The sequence below is a fragment of the Oncorhynchus nerka genome, linkage group LG4, assembly GCF_034236695.1.
Source record: "Oncorhynchus nerka isolate Pitt River linkage group LG4, Oner_Uvic_2.0, whole genome shotgun sequence".
NCBI lineage: Eukaryota > Metazoa > Chordata > Actinopteri > Salmoniformes > Salmonidae > Oncorhynchus > Oncorhynchus nerka.
The window spans coordinates 94,724,597-94,736,867 of NC_088399.1; the positions used below are offsets into that span (position 1 = coordinate 94,724,597).

The window sequence follows — 12,271 nt, forward strand, 5'->3', positions numbered from 1 at the left end:
TGTATTCATTAGTACAAACCGTAACAAAACATTTTGCAAGCAGGAAAACATTTAGCAATGAAAACCATTTTCTTGTTGGACAAATTCAGCTCAGGTCCCTCATTTCACCCCCCATTTGCTTCCAGTTGGTTCCTCGTGAATAAAACCCTGGTCTAAGAGCATTTTGTGTGGATCCAACGATAAGATTCATAAAGAATATCTACTCCATCCCTTTAAGTGTTTTGATGCTCTGGACCTAAACAAGGACGTCTAAAATGGAATGAAAGTGACCCTTTTGCAAGATTATCCCCAACCTAGATATATACACTCTGCTCTCTCTGTACCCAAGGAAAGGTCAGGTGATTCCTACATGCGCTGATGAGTTAGCCATGCTTTCAGTGTGTTCAACTTAAAATAATAATAAAAAATAAAAATCCTAGAATTCAAGTTTAACTGTGGCCGTACATTTGCAGATTCACTACATCTTAACCTCTATGACTGACAGACACACGGACGTGCGCACACACGAAAAAGAGGGACTGATGGAGACAAGCACGCACGCACACGAAAAAGAGGGACTGATGGAGACAAGCACACACACACACACACACGAAATACCCTCCTGTCCCAACATCTTTACTGTAGATTTACCTTCCTAAGCAGCCAGTGTCCCAAATACCACCCTATTCCAACAGAGCTCTGGTGAAAAGTAGTGCACTATATAGGGAATAGGCTTCCATAGGGCTCTGGTCTAAAGTAGTGCACTATATAGGGAATAGGGTTCTATAGGGCTCTGGTCTAAAGTAGTGCACTATATAGGGAATAGGCTTCCATAGGGCTCTGGTCTAAAGTAGTGCACTATATAAGGAATAGGGTTCTATAGGGCTCTGGTCTAAAGTAATGCACTATACAGGGAATAGGGTTCTATAGGGCTCTGGTCTAAAGTAGTGCACTATATAGGGAATTGGGTGCCATTTGGGATGAAGCCTCTTTTTTTTATTTAGCTTGCTTTGCCTCGCATAAAAGCTGTGATTTCCATGAACATTTGTGTACTAGAGTCTCAAAGGAAAATGTTTAAAAAAATACCAAAAAAACAAAACACGCAGGATGAAGAACCTCCATTAAATCGTCCCTGACTGACACCACCACCATCATCATCATCATCACCTTCAACTCTCCAGGTGCCACCAGAGTACGTAGTAGCTGCTAACTGACTACAGATCCAGGGTCAGATGTTCTTGCACCGCCCTATTGGTTTTAAGTTGGACGTAAGGGAATCTGATCCTAGATCTGTGGTTAGGGGACAACTTTATCTAACTCTGGGGGAAATCATACAGACCCACACTCTTAACTCCCACATTAATAGTGGCTTGGCTTGCAGGCTGGTAGTTGGTAATTGGTCGGTGAAGGGGAGACTGAGCGGTGTTGCCCAGGCAAGAGGTCTCATTCCTGGGCAGTGAGGGTGGCTGCACAGGCCTGGTTCTCAGTGTCCAACTCTGGGCCGCAGTGGCAGCCGTGGGAGCAGGGTATTGGGGAGCTAGGGGTGGTGGTGTCGGGGTCTGGGCTAGGCTCCTGGGAGTCTGTAGGGGGTAGGGAAGGGGATTCAGCCCCTGGGCTGTTGTCCTCGGGGACGGTGCTCAGGCCCTGAACCTTCTTGCTGAGTTCGTTGCGTTCGTTCTGCAGCGCCCGGCAAAGCTTTTCCAACTTCCCTACCTTCCCCTGGAGGCTGTCAAACTCACGGTCCTGCAGAGTTTTCTACAGAAGGCACACAGATACACAAACTTACACTTAGTGGACAAAACATTAAGAACACCTCTCCCCATGACATTTCACCTGGATTCACCTGGTCAGTCTATGATCCCTTATTGATGTCACTTGTTATATCCACTTCAAATCAGTGTAGATGAAGGAAGGGGAGGAGACATGTAGATGAAGGGGAGGAGACATGTAGATGAAGGGGAGGAGACATGTAGATGAAGGGGAGGAGACATGTAGATGAAGGGGAGGAGACATGTAGATGAAGGGGAGGCGACTGGTTAAAAAGATTTTTCAACCTTGAGACAATTGAGACATGGATTGTGTATATGTGCCATTCAGAGGGTGAATGGACAAAAAAATATATATTTAAGTGCTGGGTTATGGTAGTAGGTGCCAGGCGCACCGGTTTGTGTCAAGAACTACAACGCTGCTGAGATTTTGGCACTCAACAGTTGTGTGTGTGTGTGTATCAAGAATGTTCCTAATGTTTCATACACTCAAGTGTATATCTTGCACTTTTCCCAACAAAACACAAAATACAGACACACCAATAGAAAAGGCCCCAATCAGTGAGTAAAACCCAGCCTACCTCCTCAGCCATGTTCAGCAGGGCCTTGTTGCTGCTCTCCCACCTGGAACGATACATGGTCGTCTCCTTCTCCAGCTTCTTGATCTTCTTCGTCATCTACGGACACACACACACACACACACAGGGTCACATGACCACGGACTACAACCAAGACAGAACATCTTCTGAGATCTCTGCTGATGTGTGACAGACACTCACCTTCTCCATCTCTTGTTTGAAAGTGGTGAACACCTCGTTGCTCTTGGACAGAGTGGTCTGGAACTCCTCAAACTTCTCTGTGTATAAGGACAGCTGGATGGGCAGACGGGAAATGATGGAGGGGAAACAGGGAAAGAGAGGAAGGTCAGTTCCACCACATTAACTTCCCAGCTGGTTGTTTACCAGAGATGGGACAGAGTGGATGCATCTGAGAGCGTTCTTAAATAGATACCTGTTGTTTGAGATGGACTTCCTGCTGCTTCATCAGCTCACACATCCTCTGAGACTCGACCGCTTCCTTCAACAGCTGGAGAGAAGAGGAGACTAACATGAAATCAACCCTAACACATCCTCTGAGACTCGACCGCTTCCTTCAAGAGCTGGAGAGAAGAGGAGACTAACATGAAATCAACCCTAACACATCCTCTGAGACTCGACCGCTTCTTTCAAGAGCCGGAGAGACATCAGAAGACCAAAATAAAGAGTTGTGGGTTTGATTTAAGCAATAAGGCACGAGGGGGGCGTTGCGTCATGGCTAAGAAAAGCCCTTAGCCGTGGTATATTGGCCAGATACCACAAACCCCCAAGGCGCCTTATTGCTATTATAAACTGGTTACCAAAGGTAATTAGAGCAGTACAAGTAAACGTTTTGTCATATTCGTGGTATACTTTCAGCCAATCAGCATTCAGGGCTCGAACCACCCAGTTTCTAATCCCACATGATATAGTCATTGAGTTGAACACGTTGACTTGAGTGTTCACCAAACAACCATATTCAATTGTTACTCACAAAGTCCTTCTCTCTGTGATGTCGGTCCTCAGACTCCAGGAGCAGTTCCTGAGCCTGTTGTAGCTTCGCATCCACCAACTGTTGCTGCAGGTCCTTATGCTTGAACACCTTGTCAATGTGCTGAGAGAGGACAGGGGTTTATAATACTCACATGACCAGAACATGTCATGTTCTGCAGTTGCACCTTGTGTGCTTTAGTTATGCAAGTAAAATGTCCATGTCCTTCCTGGCAGAGCTGCAGCACTTCCACCATTCTCCCCACTCCAAACCATTCTCCACACTCCAAACCATTCTCCACACTCCAAACCAGTCTCCACACTCCAAACCAGTCTCCACACTCCAAACCAGTCTCCACACTCCAAACCAGTCTCCACACTCCCACCAGTCTCCCCACCAGTCTCCCCACTCCCACCATTCTCCACACTCCAAACCATTCTCCACACTCCAAACCATTCTCCACACTCCAAACCATTCTCCACACTCCAAACCATTCTCCACACTCCAAACCATTCTCCACACTCCCACTCCAAACCACACTCCCACCATTATCCCCACTCCCACCAGTCTCCCCACTCCAAACCACACTCCCCACTCCAAACCACACTCCCCACTCCAAACCACTCTCCCACCATTCTCCCCACTCCAAACCACACTCCCACCATTCTCCCCACTCCAAACCACACTCCCACCATTTTCCCCACTCCCACCATTCTCCCCACTCCAAAACACACCTCCTCTCGTAGTTCGTACTGTTGGATGAGTTTCTTGAGCTTCTCTGCCAGCTCAGAGTTCTCCAGCCTCAGACTGGCATTCCTCTCGTTATGCTGCTCCATCTGGGCCTGGATGTCATTCAGAGTCACCTGGGAACACACACACACACAGGAACTAGAGGATGTTACATCATGATAGACAACCAGGAAGTGCTTAATCCTGGGGTGAAAGTCATTAGTGTCCTTCCTTGATTCTTGGCCTACTTCTCAACACTCATTGGGAGAAGATTGTGGCAATAAATCAAGGAAAGACTAGAGATTCATCCCTTCTTTAGACACAATGCTAGTGGCTCACCTGGAAGTGTGATGTCACCACCTTCCTCTTCTCCTCCTCCACGCGTGCACGCTGTGTCCCGTCCTCCTGCAAGAGCAAGTTAGTTTTAAAATGATAAAAATAAAATATTAAAATAAAAACAGCTCCATTTTACTCCAAAAAGTTGTTCACTTCATAAATCATTAAAAAAACGTTTTGGTTCACAAAGATATGGTCCTAGCAATCAGAGAACTAGAAGACTCATCTTCTAGTTTTTTGGAATGTGTTAGTGCGTTGGAGCAGATCACATTTGTCAAGTCGTTGAGCATCATTGGTTACCGCCTTTCAAGGGGTGTACCGCCTTTAGGGGGATAAAAATGGTCAGACTTGCGTCGATGATGTCGACTGCACGAACTTGACAAATATCATGGTGATCAAAAGTCATCAGGTTCACCGCAGTCGACAGTTGCTCTTCGCCAACTTAATCCTGCAGCCAATCCCCTGCATAGTGGGAGGCTCTACAGTCAGCCAATCCCCTGCATAGTGGGAGGCTCTACAGTCAGCCAATCCCCTGCATAGTGGGAGGCTCTACAGTCAGCCAATCCCCTGCATAGTGGGAGGCTCTAGTCAGCCAATCCCCTGCATAGTGGGAGGCTCTACAGTCAGCCAATCCCCTGCATAGTGGGAGACTCTACAGTCAGCCAATCCCCTGCATAGTGGGAGGCTCTACAGTCAGCCAATCCCCTGCATAGTGGGAGGCTCTACAGTCAGCCAATCCCCTGCATAGTGGGAGGCTCTACAGTCAGCCAATCCCCTGCATAGTGGGAGGCTCTACAGTCAGCCAATCCCCTGCATAGTGGGAGGCTCTACAGTCAGCCAATCCCCTGCATAGTGGGAGGCTCTACAGTCAGCCAATCATTAGGCTGATTCTTCGCTGTTGAGACTGGTGTTTTGCGGGTACTATTTAATGAAGCTGCCAGTTGGACTTGTGAAGTGTCTGTTTCTCAAACTAGACACTCTAATGTACTTGTCCTCTTGCTCAGTTGTGCACCGCGGCCTCCCACTCCTCTTTCTATTCTGGTTAGATCCAGTTTGCTCTGTTCTGTGAAGGGAGTAGTACACAGCGTTGTACGAGATCTTCAGTTTCTTGGCAATTTCTTGCAATGGAATAGCCTTCATTTCTCAGAACAAGAATAGACTGATGAGTTTCAGAAGGTCTTCGTTTCTGGCCATTTTGAGCCTGTAATCGAACCCACAAATGCAGATGCTCCAGATTCTGAACTCGTCTAAAGGACCGTTTTATTGCGTCTTTAATCAAGACAACAGTTTTCAGCTGTGCTAACATAATTGCAAAAGGGTTTTCTAATGATCAATTAGCCTTTTAAAATGATAAACTTGGATTAGCTAAAACAATGTGCCATTGGAACACAGGAGTGATGGTTGCTAATAATGGACCTCTGTTCGCCTATGTAGATATTCCATAAGAAAATCAGTCGTTTCCAGCTACAATAGTCATTTACAACATTAACATTGTCTACACTGTATTTCTGATCAACTTGATGTTATTTTAAATGGACAAAAAGTGCTCTTCTTTCAAAAAGAAGGACATTTCTAAGTGACCCCAAACCTTTGAACGAAAGTGTAAATTAATGTGATATTTAAGGCTCTTTATCAATAATTGATTATACAATTTACAAACATGATTCCAGTTTGAGAGTCTATGATTTGGGGAGTTGGAGACGTGTGTATTTTGACATTATCAAGAAAATGTTTGTTTTTTTAAAGCAATGGCAACACTGTCATGTTGATCTGAGCCTTCTTGTTGGAAAACCACATTGGTGTCCAACTTTCGGCTGTCGCAAATGCACCTCCCCCGACTTGTCTGTAGTCGGTTGCTTTAGAGTGACTGCTCAAAGGAGGCCTATGTGAGCTCCGACCTCTCTGTCTGACCTATGACTGATTCACACGGTGCTGGCCTGAATACAGACTTCCGCCACACCGTGCTGGCCTGAATACCGACTTACGCCACACCGTGCTGGCCTGAATACCGACTTACGCCACACTGTGCTGGCCTGAATACAGACTTACGCCACACTGTGCTGGCCTGAATACCGACTTACGCCACACTGTGCTGGCCTGTCCTTTCCAGCAGTGTTCAAGCAATAATGGTGGCCAGCACATTCAAGCTCAGCCCGGTTTGGCTCAGGAGTGTGAAAAAGGTACAGCTTCATCATCCTTTACCTCAGGGATCATTGCCTAGATTCAGCCAAGGGGCGATTCTTTTTCTTGAGCAGATGGTCAAGGGACCGGAACATCATTTTGAATAATTTGTAGACTGCAAATTGAACTGCAAGAAGCCCAAACAGATGTTTGACTAAAACATAATTTCATACCTTGCTTAAATATTTGTATACGATCAGATCTCTCTATTATGCTTTGGAACAGATTTACAGCTCGGTAAACTTTGGGGGCCCAAATTAATATAACCCAGGGGCAAATTTGGCCTGGGTGCCACCAGTTGGGGAATCCTGCCAACCTTGAGTGTGCGGTTGTGTCTCTGCAGCTCCCTACAGAGTGACTCCAGTTTGCTGCGTGCCAGGATAGCCTTGCTGTGTTCCTTCTTTAGGTGGTCTGTCTCCTGCACCAGCTGAGACTGTTTCTTCTGTAGGACCCGCATTTGCTTCTGACTGTTTCGCTGCTCCTCCAGCTGCGCGCGCACGCACACACGCACACACACACACACGCACGCAACACACAGAGAGAGAAATTAGAGTTTAATTTATAAAAACACTATTAAAATGTTGAACTAATAATAAAACATTAAAACTCCAGTACACTTGTAAAAAATGGCTACAATGAGACAAATGAAGGCTAGAGGGGAAACAAACAAGGCTGCCAAGGGTGGCTGGGTGTGTTAGCCATGTCCTTGTCCTTAGCCTCGCTCCCCTCCACCAGCCAGCCTCGCTCCCCTCCACCAGCCAGCCTCGCTCCCCTCCACCAGCCAGCCTCGCTCCCCTCCACCAGCCAGCCTCGCTCCCCCTCTGGGCTCCCTCCCCTCCATCAGCCAGCCTCCCTCCCCCTCTGGGCTCCCTCCCCTCCATCAGCCAGCCTCCCTCCCCCTCTGGGCTCCCTCCCCTCCATCAGCCAGCCTCCCTCCCCTCCATCAGCCAGCCTCCCTCCCCTCCATCAGCCAGCCTCCCTCCCCTCCATCAGCCACATCCAGAAAAGGCCTTAAAAACACATGCCTGGCCTGTCACACAATACACCCCCTTGATCAGTTACACACACTGCTGCAATCTGTCACGTAATCACACCTCACATGTTATGGACACACAGGACAGACCTGCACTGCATCACACATTCAGAAATCAGCAATAAATCCACAATTCATTCCCACATGGAAGGTCAGCCTACGTTGAGCAGCCCTGCCCATGATGACCAGACAGACAGACGAGACAAACTACTACTGGCTGATACACAGATGGAGGCTAGATATAAAAGAGGGCTGCTAGCATGCTAAAATGAAACAAATAAAAAAAGTTAATTTACTAAACCAACAGTCTTTGTGCCACACTCACCCACCGCACCAGAGACTTTATTAGAGTCACTACTAACCAGATCAGCATACTTCTTACAGAGGCCTGCCAGTTTCTCCTCTGGTGTACTCAGAGTATTCAGGGTCTGCATCAGCAGGGTGATCTCTTTACCTGCAACACACAGGACGGAGGGGGGAGACATTCAGTGCAACACCACCTCATCACAACAGGGACCCGGCAACACACAAGGGGAAGCTGTCCGGTCCTAAACCCCTAGCCACCACCTGTATGAATAAAGGAATCTGATGGATGACAGCTAGATATATTAGTGACCAATATGAATGGGTAAGAGCTCCATACTGTTCTTCAGGACCAGGATCCAACGACAAGCACCTAGGAATACACCCTAGGGGTTGATTTCAGACAGAGCAACAGAACCAGTCCTTACCCAGACCCTTCACCTTCTTCTTGTCCTGAGTCTTCGCTTTCTCCTTCTCCGCGCCGCAGGCGTTCACTTTGACATCCTCTGGCTTCACGTCCAGCTCCTTCTCATTGGCCAGGCCGTTGAGCACAGGGCCGTGTGATTGGCCGTTGGGCAGGTTAACCCCGTCTTCCCCGTTGTCCTCCAGACAGTAGGTGTTGAGGATGTCCTCCAGCTGGCGGCTCAGCTCCTCAGCCATGTCACACTGAGACGACACCCCCTCTGCTGCAGTAGAGACGGGTACGGGGTCTGCTATAGTAGAGACTGGGACGGGGTCTGCTATAGTAGAGACTGGGACGAAAGCAGGCTCTTCTAGAGGTGGGACCGCGGGGAGAGCTGCTGCAGACTCTGCTGTGTTGGGAACGGCAGACACCTCACCCACTAGACACAGAAGGGAAGGACAAATATGTTATGACAACATTAGTGTACCGGCTGTATGGCTGTGCTGCTGCCATAGTTGTGATCCTTTGCAGTCCTGCTTATGTGTACTAAGGTTGAAGGGTGGGAACACAGCTACTGAGATTTACCACCCCAAATCACTCCCTTTACCCAGGATAAATAACTGAGAATTATTTAAAAAAATAACAGGCTGTTATATGATATGCAATGTCTAAATCTGGGCAGACGGCAGATTTTTGATAGATAGACACACACACTAGACTACCCCTTTCAGGCAATAAATTCAATGCAGAATTAGCCTTATATTTAGTTCATTAATGACGGGTTAAGCAAAATGAGCTCGTAACTACACCTTTAGCACCTGTTTCTTGAGCAATACACACACCTCTGCTCCACTGGCCCCTCCCTTTTAAAAAAAACAACCTTCCTTCAGTTATTAATTCAGACCCATAACCATTCAGATGGCGGTAGGCTATAGCAGTTATTTATTCAGACTCATAACCATTCGTTAAGAGAAGTGAAAGCCTCCTGCATCTAATTCTAGTCCTATATTATTCAAGGATGTCATTAGAATGATGAAGGTAAGGACAATGAAACACACTTTCATTTAACATTTGAAAGTGAGGAAGGAAGCAACAATACATAGAGGTAGGCTAATAAAAGGGGAACTATTATGAAAGATATATATACACATACCACACACGCACACACGAGTCAGCCTAATTATACAAATAGGCCCATTTATATTTCAAATGAAAAACAAATTCACTAGCCTATACTTGTAACTTTGGGTGGCGCAGAAATTGTCTCAGCGTCAGCTGGGTTAGGGGACCTAAAAAAAACACAAGAACCTTTATTTAACTCTGCAAGTCAGTTAAGAACAAATATTTATTTACAATGACGGCCTACCCCGGCCAAACCTGGACGAAGCTGGGCCAATTGTGCACCGCCCTACAGGACTCCCAATCACAGCTGGATGTGATGCAGCCTGGATTCGAACCAGGTACCGGACGGTTTGAAAAAAATAATTTGTTCTTAACCGAGTCGCCTAGTCAAATAAAGGTTAAATTAAATAACTTTTGTAGGCCGCATGTGCTGCACCAGAATCATGTTCTCTCCCTGCTTTATCGCGGTTTGAAGGACGTGCGTAATTCCAGTCCCAACAATACAGTTCACACCCAAAACGATGAACATACTGAAGCTAGTTTCATTTATTTACCCAAGAGAGCTAAGAGCTAGCCACATCTTTGGGCTTTTATGTTTTTCTGTATTGGATAACGGCACAATCATTTGGGCTTTTTTTGGGCTTGGGCTCGTGAAATGTCTAATGTAGGGCTGATAAAATGTATTTAATGTATGGCTCATCAGGATCCGCTAGCAATCAGGCTTGAATTTTCAATCAGAAAAGTGATTTATTCTCCAGATGGAACATTCGTAACAATAGCGTGAAAATATCCAACCCTAAAGTGTAAACAGGAATTCAGTGTCATGAGCGTTCCTAGCGCAATAGACGAGGAGTTACGTTCATTATTTTAATACTGCAAAACTTGACACGTTGTGGCTGAAAGATGTGATAGCTACTCAAAACTATAGTGACAAATAGCCAACCCTGTCAAAATAAACATTGAAAATGGGTTTATTTGACTAGTGTTATTAGTTTCATCACATCTGTGACAACCAGTGTCACCTAGGACACAGTGCTAACGTTACCTGAACTTTCAGCCCCATCAATCTGTGAAGGTCTGTCTGGCTCGTTAGGGCTGACAGTATCTATAACGTCTTTTGGGATACTGGTCTCTGTAACGTCTTTTGCCGCTGTGCTTCCCTCCATCTCTCCAGTGCCAGGTGGTGGAGCCGCGTCACTGCCCTGCGTGGCCGACTCTTCCGTGTCCTGTTTCTTCATGATGAAATGCCTGAAACATAGTATTAAAAAAATGGTAATCGATCATTATGTTTGTATTTGGAAAAATCTAACTGTGCCGCGTCTGTTACAGATCCGAATATTCAAATGTTCGCTGGCTATTATAAAACACATGTTGCACCTGCACTTGAGAAAAGCAAGAAACGTAACTGCCAAACGTCTAGTTAAACCTTTAAGTTAGCTAGCTTTCGGTCAGCTGGTCACCAGTAATCACGCTTATACTAATGTAAAATGTATCTGAAATGGCGAACGACAGTTAACTTTAGTTAGCTAAGTTACCAGCATAGCAACGAATTAATGTGGACGAAGTTACATTTTCAACACGGCCAAAGTCTAGCTAGCTATATGCTAGCCAGTGGAAGAGTTAACAATTTTGGAAAGTCATCAACTCACTAGCTTTGTCAAGCAAGTGAAACATAACCCCTTCTATTAGCAACCAAAACACAACTTAGCTACTAGAAAGTGAAACTAGTTTAACAAATGACAGTGCCGTTTAGAAGAGTTCGCAAGCTAGCTAATTCGCTAGTTAGCATTTTGCTTTCTAGCTTGGCTCTACGCTAGGGAACAAACCAAAGAAACACGACACCTCATATGGCACAGTCATTATTAATTCGTTGAGATAAGCTTTAGGTAATTTATTAGAAAATAAAAATGACGGTTTACCTTCTTCCAACTCTATAAATACACGTCTGTGTTGCCTGCTGCTTTTCCTCCTACCAACCTTGACAGGAAATACACAAGGCACAACGGAAGTGCATAGCTAACAATTGCGGGTAAGTGGAATATGTCGTTCAAACGCCCTACTCAGAACTACAAAAACTTTTATTCACGGTTTCGAAACTGAACAAAAATATAAACGCAACATGCAACAATTTTAACAACTTTACTGAGTTACAGTTAATGTTTGGCAGCATGAGTGAAGGATGCCTTGTTGCGAAATAGGAAGCCAATTCTAGATTCAACTTTGGATTGGAGAGGTTTTATGTGAGTCTGGAAGGAGAGTTTACAGTCTAACCAGACACCTAGGTATTTATAGTTGTCCACATATTCTAAGTCAGAACCGTCCAGAGTAGTGATGCTGGACGAGCGAGCAGGTGCAGGCCGCGATCGGTTGAAGAGCATGCATTTAGTTTTACTTGTATTTAAGAGCAATTGGAGACCACGGAAGGAGAGTTGTATGGCATTGAAGCTTGTCTGGAGGGTTGTTAACACAGTGTCCAAAGAAGGGCCAGAAGTTTACAGAATGGTGTTGTCTGCGTAGAGGTGGATCAGAGACTCACCAACAGCAAGAGCAACATCATTGATGTATACAGAGAAGAGAGTCGGCCCAAGAATTGAACCCTGTGGCACCCCAAAAGAGACTGCCAGAGGTACGGACAACAGGCCCTCAGATTTGACACACTGAACTCTGTAGGAGAAGTAGTTGGTGAACCAGGCGAGGCAATCATTTGAGAAACCAAGGCTGTTGAGTCTGCCGATGAGGATGTGGTGATTGACATAGTCGAAAGCCTTGGCCAGGGGGCCTCCCGGGTGGCGCAGTGGGTAAGGGCGCTGTACTGCAGCGCCAGCTGTGCCATCAGAGACTCTGGGATCGCTG

General features: G+C 46.0%; 1 protein-coding gene across 1 annotated transcript; it reads right to left on the reverse strand.

Moving 5' to 3' along the window:
- Nucleotides 1-113: 113 nt before the first annotated feature.
- txlna (taxilin alpha) lies at nt 114-11,438 on the reverse strand. The gene is made up of 12 exons (XM_029650828.2): nt 11,338-11,438; nt 10,464-10,666; nt 8,322-8,735; nt 7,953-8,044; nt 6,874-7,044; nt 4,380-4,445; nt 4,046-4,174; nt 3,315-3,434; nt 2,757-2,831; nt 2,525-2,617; nt 2,327-2,422; nt 114-1,734 (listed from the first exon to the last, which is right to left on the reverse strand). The coding sequence occupies exons 2-12, from the start codon at nt 10,654-10,656 to the stop codon at nt 1,423-1,425; spliced, it is 1,761 nt and encodes a 586-aa protein (XP_029506688.2). The 5' UTR covers nt 10,657-10,666; nt 11,338-11,438; the 3' UTR covers nt 114-1,422.
- Nucleotides 11,439-12,271: the final 833 nt, after the last annotated feature.